Below are 15372 nucleotides of genomic sequence, written 5' to 3' on the forward strand. Positions count from 1 at the left end.
TCTTTTTAGCACTTAAAAATTTAGCACTGTACGTTATTTCCTACTGTGCACTGAAAGAAGTATCAAACCAATCTGATCCACCGCACTTCCTGCCGAGGCAGCATATACTTTCACACAAACCGTCGATTTGGTGTCACGTCTTTATTTATATGGAATAGTGGATAAGCCGGTAGCAGAAGTGAAAATTTAGGCTAGCGGTATGTAAATTTATCGCAAAAAAATGTAAGTATGTAAGAAATCTGTTAAACAAGTTTATTAAACATGCTATATCTTTTAGATAATTCTTTTTCTTCTTTCTCCAATGATTTCTCTTTTTAAAATAAAGAAAGAGCAAAAGCGAATATCCTAGTTAAAAGTAATTTATTAGCAAAACAAAATATAAAAACATTTTTTACTATTTTTGCACATTCCATATTTTTATTCCTTTTTTTTTGTAAATCGTAAATAAAATGATTAAAAATATTGATTAAAAAATGTACATTTTTTATGTATTTTCTATCAAAATTCTTTGTCTTTATATAATATATAAAATAAACGCAGTATTTATTAAATATTTAAGACGTACACTCAAAGATAATTTTGTCGTAAAATTAATAAGTGCGTTTTTGTAGATAAAATAAAGTGTAATTGCAATCTATACAGCAAGAAAGCTTACAGCAACAAGCTTTCTTGTTGTCTGTCCTAGAAAATTACATAAAATAAATTATAGATGTATTCCAAATCAGTTCTTAAATAAAAACACACAAAAATTTTTCTTTGTACGTACAGGTATTCCATTATTATGTATGTAAAATATCGCATGAATAAAGAGTGTCATACATTATAACATTATACATCTTTTGAAGACGTAGATTTGAAAGTTTGAATAAATCTCATTGTATTATAATTTGAGAGCATTTTGATTTATTAAAAGATACACTTTTATAAATCTCTAGCATTATGACATAAGCGCTCGTGTCATATTGCATAGAGTGCGATGTATTCATGGTATTCCAAATGATATAGAAAATGATAGATTCTTTGACAGGTTCCCATCTTTGTCCTTATCAGCACTTCTCCGTCTGATCTGAATTATCAACTTCAATTATTGCTGAACAAACGAGATAAGATGTGCGGCAGGGCAACAGATTGTACACCACCTGTAACCTGTAACAGTGGGTCAAGGTATATAGGTAACGAGACCCTCATGCGGGCGAGACGCATTACCTTATTGTCTCGATGTATGTCTAACTTTATCAGAAGCCTTGCTTTATTTTCACGTATCTTCAAGGTCAGATTAAATCTACGATGTAATCTTTTCACGGACAGAAATTTGTTGTCTCAGATGACATAAAAAAAACAGGAATACGTAATTCTTAGGTAGAGTTTCAGGTTGCAAAGATAACATAGCAAAAGTATCATTAAAAAATATAATAAAAAAGGGAAACCCTTCACAATTATATTAAAATAATTATGTAAATAATACACACACATACACACACACACGCGCGCGCGCGCGAAAAACAGAAGGGAAACATATAGAATGATATTATCAGTGCTATGATACGTGCATTAATTGCAATTTTAAAATTGCAGCAGCTCGAAATATAAATGTAATATGTACGTGTACATAAATATACTAAATATATATAAAATCTTTAAAAAATTAAAATTATATTATTTAACATTGTTTTTAACATTTCTTTCCTTGTCTAATTATTTTAAAGATATAGCCCATTTGTGCAAAATGCTTTACGCACACACAATAATTAGTTAATAAGTAACCAAATTTTTTCCTCACAATCAATAAGAATTGAAGTCATTTTTGACTTGTGCCCGTTTTCATCAATGTAGATTAACTTTAATCTCGGTTTAATTTACTGTTCAACTGTTTCTAATTTTTAGAACTAGAAAAAGACAAAGAGTAAATTGAACCGAGATTAAAGTTAATCTATATTGGTGGAAATGAGCATTAGCCGTGTATATGGCAAGTAAAACAGATTAAATATAAAGATAAAAAGGTAAGCTTAATATATTAAATCAGTGCAAAAATTCGTACCCGATGTACTATTAATTTTGTATGATAAATTGAATACGAACTTTTGCACTGATCTAATATATATTTATTGCACAAGTATTGTATCTGATGGTTACAAAGAAAAAATAAATATAATCCTCCTAGATTTAACGAGTCAAATGTAATTAAAGAGTTTGACGGCTTGTTTGACATTTTTATGAATCTTTTCAAAGAAACACAATGCTGATTTTTTGGAATCTACTTCAATTTTGAGTGCAATTTTGACTTTGATTGAAAATTATAAGTAGGCCACCTGTGTAGTGAAAGTAAAATTATCTGTAAGTTAATGAATTGCAAAATACGATATTTACCAATCTTGAGAAATATAAGTAATAATGATGTGGAACTAATTCAGTTTTATGTAGAGTAAATTGCGGTACTTTTAATTGAAGGTCTTTTCGTATGTTTACATTTATCGTATATTGCGTTTACTGCATAAATCCCTTAATTCTTTCTTACAAATGATTAAAAATCCTTGAGAATCCGCAAACGTTTTATTAGCTCAAACTCATCGTATTTTTATGATTGTAACCACAATCTTAATAGAGTCCGAGAAAATTGTATAACTTCTTCCTTTCACGCTGCAGGTTTATTCTAGCTCATTGAAATCGAACAAGGACAAGCCATTATTACAGTGACTTGATTGTAACCACAACAAAACATCATACCGTGATATGTTGAGCAAATATTAGAAACTTCTAAGAAGTATTCAAATATGAAACGTTTATATTTTAATTATATATATTTAATTTTTCCTAGCGTTCTTCCAGTATTTTTTTTTTGCATTGCTTATAATTTTTTTATTAATAAATTTAATAATATATTGGCTTGATATCATTATGTTATTTAATGATTGGCATTTCGATTAAACAAAAGTTTTTTAAATATATTTGTTTTTAGAAAGTTATAAACAGCCAAATTAGGGTGCGTAAGTCATATTCAAGTATGTCATTTCTGTAGTGTAACATGTAAAGTTAAAACAATGATTACATGTAAACAATTATTAATTTTTTGTTTATTACAATAATCAAATGCTTCCGATCCTTAATTGATTATTTATTTTGTTATTGATTTAAATATATATATTTTTGGCTCGTATGCCTTTATATTGTATTTAATTTTTAATTATTACTTTGATATATATATATATATTTTTTTGTAATTGAAACTGGAAAATTGTATCATACAAACTTATAATTTTTAAAATTATCTTCAAAATTATCATTTTTAAGCATACACAAACTAATTACAAAGCTTATTATGGTACGTATTAGAAGATAGTGATTTTAGCCGTGCATAATCGCAATCAATAGCTTTCACGCCAAGCATGTAAAAAAAATCATATTGCAAATTGCACTTTCTTCTAGAAAAAAAGTGCTACCAATTTGCTTGATGAATACGTATTTGAAGAAAGTGTCACATGGAACAATGACAAATATAAGGATCTCGGCAGTATTTCGCACGCAACATGATATTATAAAGTAAAGAACGAAATTCTTGTAATTATTTCGCTCGTGTAATTTATTAGCAACAATGGTTCATCACTGTAATAATCCATCGTCTTCGTTATAATTATCATCATCATTATCAACGACGTTGTTATCATCATCGTCATTGTCGCTGACACCGTGGTCGTAGTTATCATACCGCGACAATGAATCGGAACGGCCGTGGGGCGCGGTGGCATTCGCGTTCATCCGCTGACGAAATTGACATTGATCCAGTCTCGGTGGATCCCTGAAATGAAGGGTCGCTGTGAGAGGAGGTGGACCGGGTTGACATTGGACGTTCGTGGTGGTCGATGGTCGATTGCGCCACAAACTGTCGCGCTTATGCGTACGCGCAAACTCTCATTGTGCTTGTACCTGAGACGGTACTTGTGCAGGTGAGACAACGGGCGCGTACACCGACCGACCGGGTGATTTAAAGGCTGTCACATGCAACATCTGCCAATGCAAACGTACCACTCAAGGTTGACGATCCCCACCGAGACACGTCGCTGGGCTTTTTCATTAGTTATAATTTACTATAAAACGGCAAAACGGCCGGGATACTTTTAGACTTTTCACGTTACCGGTGTAAGCACGTGCGCGGTTCTGAATTTTCCGACAACAAAACAAGTTTACACGTATTGGCAAGGATTAATTAAACCAGAAACCGCACGTATACAACATGGACGATTACGCAAGAACAAAATATATTCCTGTGCTATTTCTATGTCTGAGCTGTTGTTATGCATTGCCTCGTGTGGTAAGTTAAACAATTATTATTTAAATGGACAATGTTTCTAAGAAGATAATGTAATAGTAACAATGACAACATCTTGTTTTCGTTTAGTTTAAATTTACATTAAAATAAAACTTAACAGAACTATTAGAATTTTTAAATTAAGCTTTATATTTATAAACTGTAAAATGCACTTATTAAGAAAGAATACCGGTTTACTCTCATTAATAGACTATTAACCTTTTTATAATTTAATTTTCATTTTTTCTTTACATTTCTGCAGGAGTACAAATAATCCGTATATAATATATTTTTTTTTTAATATTATGCATAAAATATTATTGCAACAAATTATACATTGTTAGTAAATTATATTTATTATTGTTAAAAATTATACATTGTTAGTATGTTATAATTTTATCACTTTAATAAAATATTTATTAAAAAAACATATAGAATTAATAATTTAGAAATATCTGTTTATATATTCTCTCTTTTTTATAGACATTATCGAACAATGAGCGAAATTTGCCTACCTCAAATGCTCAAGTACACTATAATATTACGAATGCTGAAGTTCATCACCCGACAATAGATGAGGTGTCTTATGTCGATTTTGAGCCTGCGTTTACACTTCCTTCCAAAAAGCCAAACCTTTGCAACGATTGCGGTAAATAAAAATATTTGAACTAATGTTTGATCATTATATACTTAATTAGAAATCTACGCAAGAAACATATAGAAAACATTATAAGAACATAAACATAAATTAACATTCGTAAATCTTTTATATCTTTATATTATAACGACAATAGATATAATTATGCATGTTCGATCAACAGAAAATTATATGTAATAATTTGTCTCTGTTACAAGCATAATAAGCGTGATTTAATTTTAATATAAATTAATGGAATTAGTAAGTATTGTGCATATGAAAAACATCCATAGTAATAATATAAAATTGTCATATAGAATAAAATTATAGTATTAAAATATTCTGTTTTTTGCATAATTCGATACATGCTGTTACACAATTTACGTTTAAATTATTGTTAAAGTAATAATAAAAAATTTTACTTTCATTTGTAATCTTGTTTTTATATAATGTATAAGAATAAAATAAAATTAAAAGATCCGATTTAATGAGATTGTCCCTCTTACAATTAGTAATACACAAAACTTAATTAGTTATAAGTAATTAGCGTATGTTAAGTAAAACTGCCCAATTATATCGATTATTCCAGTCACAATTATGTATTAACGCATTACAGTTTGTGGGCTTGGAAGAAAATCGAGAATTGTTGGTGGTAATGTTACGAGTGTTTATGATTACCCCTGGCTTGTTAGTATGAGTAAAAAGGGAACGTTTTACTGTGCTGGAAGTGTAATAACACGAAAGCACGTACTTACTGCGGCTCACTGTTTGCAAGGGTATGTATCAAGCAATTACAATCGTATATATTTAATTTCAGAATTATGTTATAACATATCTATATGATTAAAATAATTTTCAGATTCGATATTAAAACCATCAAACTTGTTTTGATGGATAGCGATCGTTCCTCGGTAAGCAGAAACGCTATAGTTCGACGTATTAAATCGGCAATTATTCATGAGAATTTCCATAGTTATACCTTCAATAATGATATTGCAATCATAGAAATGGATGAACCCGTATCTGTAAATGGTATTGTACGAACAGCATGTTTACCAGAAGACAGTAAGTTACTTTTAACATCAACAAAGTATTTCTAATATTAAGATATTACATTTTATAAAAGTTTAACATTTAAGTTTCACTGATATTAATCGTTCTCAATATTTCCTTTTGTCTGTTACGTTTTTTTTTTATAAATTTATTATTACATACAATATGTGTGTGCATTATTATGTTATTTACTTAAATAATATCTAAATTAATTATTGACTATTATTTTGTGTATATACATATACATATATAGTTAATAATTTTTATTGGATAAGTTTCGAATTTATTATTATATTTTTAAATTCCAATATTTTATACTTCTGCGTAACAAGTTTTACTTCAATAGAATTCATGTTAATGCAATCGGCAATAATAAATATTAATTATAATTTGAAAATTACAGAAACAATTGATTATACTGGCGCGCTCGCTACCGCAGTGGGATGGGGTCGGACAGGCGAGACCAAACCGGTAAGTAACGAATTACGAAAAGTCAATCTGCCAATCTTATCACAAGAGGAATGCGATCAAGCCGGATATGCGAAGGATCGCATCACCAAAAATATGTTTTGTGCCGGCTATATACTACATCCAGAAGGAGCAGTAGGAGGACGAGATGCTTGTTTTGTAAGTGTTAACCACAATTTGAAATAAATAAAAATAATTAATACTTTTGAATTAAGAAGAGTAGTGCACAAAAAATATGTACACATACGCGTGTGCATGCGTGCGTGTATGTGTAAATTATTTATAATATTTATAGCGAAAAATTGTCTTTAAAATTATATTATTGTATTAAATATTAATACAATAAATGATAATTTTAAAATGTCTAACTTTTCAAAGAATAAAATATGCTATTTTTTTATACTATTGTTTCTGTATATATTTTTCATTTTTACTTTTGTTTTAAGGGCGATAGTGGTGGTCCTTTACATGTTAAAGGAATTTACGGACAACTTGAAGTAGTAGGTACGTATTTAAAATAATAAAATGTTATTTTATCATATTTATAATTTCAAATGTCCTAAATTTAATTCTAAGATTGTAAAATAATTTTTCTCTTCGAACAGTTATTATAAACAAAAAAGTGTAGCCATCTAATATTTATTTAGGTTTAGTTTCTTGGGGAAGAGGATGTGGGAGACCAAACTTTCCTGGAGTATTTACGAAACTAACAAATTACATTGGATGGCTAAAAGATCATTTACACGACGAATGTATTTGCCCTCCACCACATCGACAATAACATAAATTTGTTACTAATTGTTATTTTGTGTGTGAGAGCGAGAAAGAGAGAGAGAGAGAGAGAGAGAGAGAATTCCACGTAATTATCAACACTAAATGTTGAATTTTATTTTAATATTTATTTGATCATTAGATAAATTCATAAAAGAAATAGAAAATAATAAGGAAAAGAACGTTCTGAAATTTTTAAAATTCATATTTTAATTTGATCATAGATATGCAATTTATCTTATATATTCTAAATTTTACATTTTACAAGCGTTTTATACTAGCTACTATTACAAAAACGTACAGATATTATATCTAACTATTTTTTTAGGATCATCATATAACATTACTGTATATTTTCGCGCCATTAATTTATTGTAATTATTAATATGTATATATATAATATAATATTATATATATGTGTGTCTATATATATATGTATATATATGTATATGTAATACATGCATCTAGTCCAATACATCCACTTTTATCGGAACAGTTTTAATGATCCCGAACAGTTTCTATTATAAAAGGTTAAGTCATGGCAAAAATATTTTTGATGGTTTGCTATTGCCTTCCGAAAAAAACGATCAAATGAAATTTGATACATGTGTATTCTGGGTATAATGGGATTTGAATTCAATTTTTGGCATAAAGAGCAGCCATGTATCTTTCTACACCACAATCGCCATATATGCCAATGTATATATAATAAAATATTTATACTGCGATATTATGCTACAAATATCTTGTAAAGTAAAAGAATACATAGTAATTAAAACGTAATTAATTTTTATGTTCATAATAATATATTGTATATATTGTAAAATGTCGGATATATCATATACAAAAAATATATTCAGTTATCAATTAAAACAGTTTAAATCTTATTGTTTTCTATTTTTTTTCCTACCCTATAATTTTGTTTCAATAAAAAATTGTAAAATAATTTAATGTATAAATTATATAGTCTATGTTGGCCGTATTTCTTTTTCTTATTTGAAAAAAAGTATTTATGTATATTTGTCGAATTGTCACAATGCGGTAATAAAATCTTTGAAGTGTATTAAATATTATTACTATTACTCTCTTTATCGCGCGAAAAAAAAAAGTTATAAAATATCCTTTATAATCAATATAAGGTCTGTTAAAAAATTAAATGTTTCAAAACATGTCTTATCGTATATTAATTTGGTTCTTTAAAACACAATATTAATTTATAAAGAATATGATAATTTTGTCATTATTAGTTATAAGCTATAGTGACATGTAATTTATATGTCTGTATTAAACGTGTAACATGTCTTGATATTATTATTATAATATCAAAATTTCATAATTCTTTATTTACTGTGTATAATTTATATTATTTATTAGTACTTAAATAATATTTCGTTGATTTGATATACATTTCTAGTTCCGCAATTTGTATCGAACAGGAATAATATTGTAATATAAATTAAATTGACAAATAATTTACAATCAAATTATTAATAAATTAATGTTACGTTCAACATATGTAAATAACTCCTTAAATTTCAAATATCAAAAACATGTCTTCAAGGCTATAGGAGTCCACCGCTGGTTGTTAGGTTGCGTAATAAATTATAAATCTTGTAATATCAACTCTCGTACGTTTCGACTTTATTTTTAAGTCATCCTCAGCACAATAATCGTTTACTTATTATTACCATCCTGGCACTCATCAAAGCAAAAATCGCCGATCCACTTCAGTTTCATAGCTGAGTGATCTATATCTTTAATGCTCTACGAGAACCAACATGACGTTTAAAACTATATTCCTTAAATTATACCAACAATTGTTCCAAATCCACAGACGTGTTTAACATATTTTTTTTTTAAATTATTGTCAAATTAGACGTTAAAACATTATATCCATTACAAAGAGTCAAATCAACTGATTTGGAACAATTGTTGGTATAATTTAAGGAACATGTTTTTGATATTACAAATAATTTAATAATATTAATACAGTAAAAAAAATCCTAAAAAAAACTGTAAATAATTTATTGTGAAAAATATTATGTCACACACAGCCACAACCTCTCCACATAACAAGTATTTTAACTGGTTCTAATATATGTAAGGAATTTGAAGCATGCATGTGAAGTAAACAAAGTGTCTCAAGACCGTAATGCGAATATACATAACTAACAATGAGTAACGTAAGTCTCTTATCGGTTTAAGCTCTATCTCAATTTTAAATAGTATTTTAGTATGTGTGTGTGTGTGTGAATTTGTATATATATATATATATATATATATATATATCTAGCTCTGCAATCTGCGCACCAAAATTATTTCTAATTTTAAAGCATAATCAGTAATCATATATCAAGCACTGTAACCTAGCTCTATTCAATTCAAAAAGATAATGCTTTTGTTATTCAGTTGTGAATTCACATTACGGAGAAAGAGAGAGAGAGAGAGGGGGGGAGGGGGAGGGGGAGAGAGAGAGAGAAATTTGAAGTGCTTTGTTATTAAATTTGACCTTAATAGAGATTTATAGAAATTTATAAGGTTTTAAATGGAAATCTTGAATATTTCACTTATATATATTTTTGGTGATACGAAGAAATATGTTTTAAATAAAAGTGGAATAATTTCAAAAAAATGTTTCAAATGAAAGTAAAAATGATTTTACGGCGGATATACTTTGATTACGTTGTTTCATTCTAGGTACGCTTGCGCGCACTAAGAAAATACATACGAATATACAAGTATGAGGTTACCTCCTTTTTTTAAAACGGAGTGATTTTTTTATAAAATATAATTTTTCTAATTATTTTGTATATAAAAGTATTATAATAGGAAGAAACCGTTTACAGGATATTTTATAATTTATTCTAGCACACATTGACATAAAATATTAACAATATCAAATCTTATTTAGACCGTGAGAGTTTTAAACTAAATACCGATGAGAATAAGCCATTTACGGTCGAGCTGGATCTTGGATGCTTCTAATATAATTTCGTGTAAATTTATATACTACGTATGTAGATCCCTAAATGCGCGCCGAAATTTTTTCAGACTTACAATATAAACTAATAAACTACCGCAGTACTATTACGAGTTGACTAACAATCTAACAATTTTTGATGCTCATTGCATCTTGGATTTTAATAATACGTTGAATGACATATTAAAGTTTATGAATGACATATTAAAAATCTGTAAATAATTTAATTACATTGCGAAAAATATTACTTCGGCCGAGAATTGAACCCGGATCGACTGCTTTATGCACAAATGTCTTAGCCAATTGGACTACTGAGGCCTTAGTAATATTCTTCGCAATAGTCATATAAGTAGGAACCAACGTCTATTTTCAGGCGACTTAAAAACAAACAATATCAAATAAAATATTAAATATCTTGTAAATGATTTTTTTAATAATTGTACCTAAATATTTTTATGAACAGAATAACGAGATAAATCAATTGAAGAAAACATAAACTTATTTAAAAAAAATATGTAGACATAATTAACTATGTTTTCTTAAAAATATCATAGTAAATTAAAATTACAAGATAAAAGTATAAGTGTTCAACAGAAGATAATATAATAATTAATAAGATTAAACGGAGTCATTAACAATATTTATTTAACAAATTACTTTGACATATTCAAAGCTTAACAAAATCAAAGAATTGAAATATACCTAACAATATTCCTTGTTAATATGTGACGCATTATTACATTGATTATAATAAAGAAAAACTAAAATATATATATATATATTTATAATAGAAGAAAAAAAGAATTTTATTAAAGTTAAGCATTTTAAAATTATAAACATCAAATTAATAGATAAGAAATAAGGACTCTTTATATAACAATAAACAACAAGAAGACAAGGGTGATATAAGAGTCAAAACTTTCAAATATAAAACGTAATCTCTCGTTACAGGTTTCGGTTCTTGGATTGATCCCTCCTCAGACATATTAATAAGCAGCAATCAAACAGTCGTTGAACAAAAAGATCGCTCATACAAATTCTATTAGCCTTGTGAGTCTCTCCATATAGGAAAGAAATGTGTGTTGACCGCATTATTTCAGCCTGCGTATAAAATACAAATTAATAGATAAGAAATGGATAAGAATTCTGTTTGACTGCTGTCTAATACGTCTGAGGAGGGCTCAATCCAAGAGCCGAAACCTATAACGAGAGATTACGTTTTATATTTGAAAGTTTTGACTCTTATATCGCCCTTGTCTTCTTGTTGTTTATTTTTATATAAAGAGTCCTTATTTCTTATCTATTAATTTGTATTTATACGCAGGTTGAGATAATGCGGTCAACACACATTTCTTTCCTATATGGAGACTCACAAAGCTAATAGAATTTGTATGAGCAACTTTTTGTTCAACGACTGTTTGACTGCTGTTTAATATGTTTAAGGAGGGATCAATCCAAGAGCCGAAACCTGTAACGAGAGATTACATTTTATATTACGTTTTATATTTGAAAGTTTTGACTCTTATATCACCCTTGTCTTCTTGTTGTTTATTATAAACATCGTTACATAAATATTTTTTTGTTAACTTATAGGAAAGACGAAATTCTATTTTTAAAATCTTGCAACTTTTTTGGAAAATTAAAATTTAAATCATATTACTCAATATGATTTACTACTAGTTGTATTCTTTCCTTCCAAATATGATACTATTTCAGTATCACAATATATAGTAACTCTTCCATCTTGCAAAGGTTAAAAAATAACGATAAAAATTATTATTATCTCAAAAAATCATCTTTCTCTTATTAATACTATCTTAAAAATATTTAATATTTATCACCTCTCTAGTATGTATGTATGTGCGAGTGCGCGCGCGCGTGCTGATCTCGTTTTATATGATTATAATCTCCTCCTTAATTTTATGTATTAATACGCTGTGTACAATAATGTAATGTCCTGTGCGCAATGTGCTGTGTGCAATAATGTCGTGTGTGCAATACGCTGTGTGCAATATTGTTGTGTGCAAACGAAGCTGTAGGCAATCGTTTTGTAGGCAATCGGGATCCTCCCTTACCATATACGTATCTTGGACATTACTCCTTTTGATACCCATAAATGTCCATAGGATTTTTTCTAAGAAGGAGAAGACCATATTTCAAGTAATATTCAAGTAGATATATAGCATGATTATATCAAAATTATATAATGGAATACGGTAAATATATAGATTAGGGGAGCTCCCCCCGATGATCTTGACCTTGACATATGTTGTCAAGGTCATGACCCTGAGTAACCTCCCGCAGGTTTTAGGTGGCGGTCGCTGTCCGTTAAAAAGTTATTAACAAAAAAAATTTCAAAATTAACGTATTATTTCTGCCATATATGTATTATAACAAGTACTATTTTACATCTCCTTCTGTTTAGAAACGTTAAACTTTCCACGCGAAGTAACTCTCACCTCCCCCAACCTCCTGCGAAGGGGCACACGACTTTTACGATTGGACTGTTGCTATGATAGTACTGTTGGGGCAGACCTCTGTGACGGTGTGCCCTCGGCCACCCCCCCCGCACCCGCCCGTGTGTGTGTGTGTTCCATTCGTTATATAACGATTATTATGAGTCTATTACTTGATATTTCTCACACACACACACACACACACACACGCACACACACACACACACACACACACACGGGCGGGTGCAATACCGTCACAGAGGTTTGCCCCGACAGTACTATCATAGCAACAGTCCAATCGTAGAAGTCGTGTGCCTCTTCGCAGGAGGTTGGGGGAGGTGAGAGTTACTTCGCGTGGAAAGTTTAACGTTTCTAAACGGAAGGAGATGTAAAATAGTACTTGTTATAATACATATATGGCAGAAATGATACGTTAATATGTATAATTTCCGAGAAATGGTACGTTAATTTTGAAACTTTTTGTTACTAACTTTTTAACGGACAGTGACCGCCACCTAAAACCTGCGGGAGGTTACTCAGGGTCATGACCTTGACAACATATGTCAAGGTCAAGATTATCAGGGGGGGGGGCTCCCCTAATCTATATATTTACCTGGAATACATAGCTAATTTGAGTTTCCGCAAGGACAGTAGGCATTTAAAGTAAAATTTATTTTTGGATCCGTATTAATGTTTCACGAGTATATCTAAGACCAGACAGACAATTGAGAAAAAAAGGCAAACGATAATTTTACATATCCAAAGTGCTGTTTCCGCGAAATTAAGTATTTATGTAACGGTTCCGTTTATAAAATTAAAAGAATAATATTGACAACTCTGAATCGTCAATTTTAATTACGTGATTTATTTGGACGCTAAAAATGAGCATCAAGTGTCAGCATGAAAAGGCATGTTAAGATCTCAACACACATGCTTTTATTCGCTCGCGCGTCTGTCGCCTGGTGGGGGGAGGGCGGCAAATACCCCTTCTTGCACCCCCCTGTGGACGCCCATTATGGCGGCGAAGAGTATATAAACATGTAGAAATATATTGCAGCACAATACACTTCTAAAACTATAGTACTAAAGTTGAAAAAATCATGACAAGTCCAAAAGATTACGGTGCGTCTAATAAAGTTCAAAGATATGGAGTATCGGCTATAATTGAAGAGTTTGCCGAGAATCTAGTGAAAATAAGTGGAAAGTGTATGGATATCGGTTGCGGTCCTGGAAATATAACAAAGGAATTTTTATTACCAAGTATAGACTCAAATGGACAAATAATTGGTAAAAAAATAATAAATTGTATAATTCTAATGGCAAAAATCGAAATTATAAATAATTATATAATTAAATACTTTTGTGAAGGTATAGATATTTTGGAGAGCATGATCAAATATGCAAATGAATCATTTGGAGACGAGAAACGGCTTCAATTCGATGTATTGAATATTGAAACTAAAACTTTACCTAAGAAATATATTTCTGAATTTAATCACATATTTTCGTTTTATACTTTACACTGGTGCAACGATATTCGGTAAGCAATATATTATATAAAACATAATTTAAGCTAAAATACATTTTAACTCTTAAATAGTAAAAATAAAAGAAACTCAAATAAATTGAATAAAAAACAGATATAGACATCAGCGCGGATTGCAAAGACCAATCAACTTAATAAAAACCAATTTTAATTAGCGATATACTATATTGTATATATATATATATATAGAAATATAAATTATTGCTACTCTCATTTATTAAAGTTCTTAATTGTTATTGCCTAAACATTATTAAAATAAACTTTTTAAACCAACTTAAATTAATTATTTCTTTCAAATATATTTATACATGTGGGTGCATCAATTTTAGAGTAAAACAATTTCAAGTACATTTATGCATTCGATATTTTAATTTTAATGATTGTTTTTAATATTTCTTCAAATTTATTAAATATGATAATATAAATTAAGAAAAGAATAATAAAATTTGCATAAATGTGCAAAATATATGAGTTTATTTTATATGTTCTGTATAATGATATTAAGAAATACAATATGTATATACTGCTAGAAAATGATTTAGTAAGTGCATTTAAAAAAAATTGATTATTTTTCTCTGTTTTATTTAACAGACAAGCTTTAGAAAATATTTATCAAATGCTACGACATAATGGAACTATTCTTCTGTATATAGTAGCATTTCATGATTTATGTGAAGTTATCAGAATTTTGGCGCGGGACACTCGTTTTACATCATATGTACCTGTAATATATATGTATTATTAAAATATAGTTATAATTGAATTTGTTTTTTAACTATTTTTAATACTTTTATCACATGTTTTCACAAAAGTTACTTTTAGTTTAATATTGAATTGTAAATTGTGAATTATTACTATTAATTTTTTATAGGACGCGATAAAAAATATTTATCCATATCAAGAGTCAAAAAATCCTCGCAAGGAATTAAAAGAATTACTTGAAAGTATCGGATTTACAGTTCATCATTGCAGCCTTCGAGAGGCGACTTATAGCGATAAAAAACCAGAACACTTTATGAGTAAGTCAATCAAAAATATACAAAATAAAATTTTATGGTATAAAATTATTAATTTTCTAAAGAATTTTCTATATATTGTTTTAATTATTTATAATTTAATATTAATTGTTGTTTTTCTGTATATATATATATATATATA

General features: G+C 28.8%; 2 protein-coding genes across 2 annotated transcripts in view; both read left to right on the forward strand.

Moving 5' to 3' along the window:
* Positions 1–4228: 4228 nt before the first annotated feature.
* On the forward strand, positions 4229–7242 carry LOC108778091 (trypsin 3A1). Its single transcript, XM_018545189.1, has 7 exons — positions 4229–4306; positions 4787–4952; positions 5557–5716; positions 5800–6005; positions 6397–6620; positions 6908–6965; positions 7109–7242. Exons 1-7 carry the CDS (start codon positions 4229–4231, stop codon positions 7240–7242), a joined length of 1026 nt encoding a protein of 341 aa, XP_018400691.1.
* Positions 7243–13768: 6526 nt separating this feature from the next.
* The window catches only part of LOC108777669 (juvenile hormone acid O-methyltransferase), a 1886-nt gene continuing 282 nt past the window's right edge, over positions 13769–15372 (forward strand). The window contains exons 1-4 of the mRNA XM_018544618.1: positions 13769–13955; positions 14037–14208; positions 14806–14938; positions 15086–15233. Coding sequence (XP_018400120.1) covers positions 13769–13955; positions 14037–14208; positions 14806–14938; positions 15086–15233 — 640 coding nt within the window. The remainder of the gene's footprint in view (positions 13956–14036; positions 14209–14805; positions 14939–15085; positions 15234–15372) is intronic.

Source organism: Cyphomyrmex costatus, unplaced genomic scaffold (genome assembly GCF_001594065.2).
Source record: "Cyphomyrmex costatus isolate MS0001 unplaced genomic scaffold, Ccosl1.0 scaffold116, whole genome shotgun sequence".
Classification (NCBI taxonomy): Eukaryota; Metazoa; Arthropoda; class Insecta; order Hymenoptera; family Formicidae; genus Cyphomyrmex; species Cyphomyrmex costatus.

What these genes read in the sequence shown, in the direction of transcription:
- LOC108778091 (XM_018545189.1), top strand. Translation starts at nt 4,229, where the DNA reads ATGGACGATTACGCAAGAACAAAATATATTCCTGTGCTATTTCTATGT. An exon ending in AAACCTTTGCAACGATTGCG is followed by an intron (nt 4,953 to 5,556) that starts GTAAATAAAAAT and finishes AACGCATTACAG; the next exon opens with TTTGTGGGCTTGGAAGAAAA. An exon ending in GAGGACGAGATGCTTGTTTT is followed by an intron (nt 6,621 to 6,907) that starts GTAAGTGTTAAC and finishes TTTTGTTTTAAG; the next exon opens with GGCGATAGTGGTGGTCCTTT.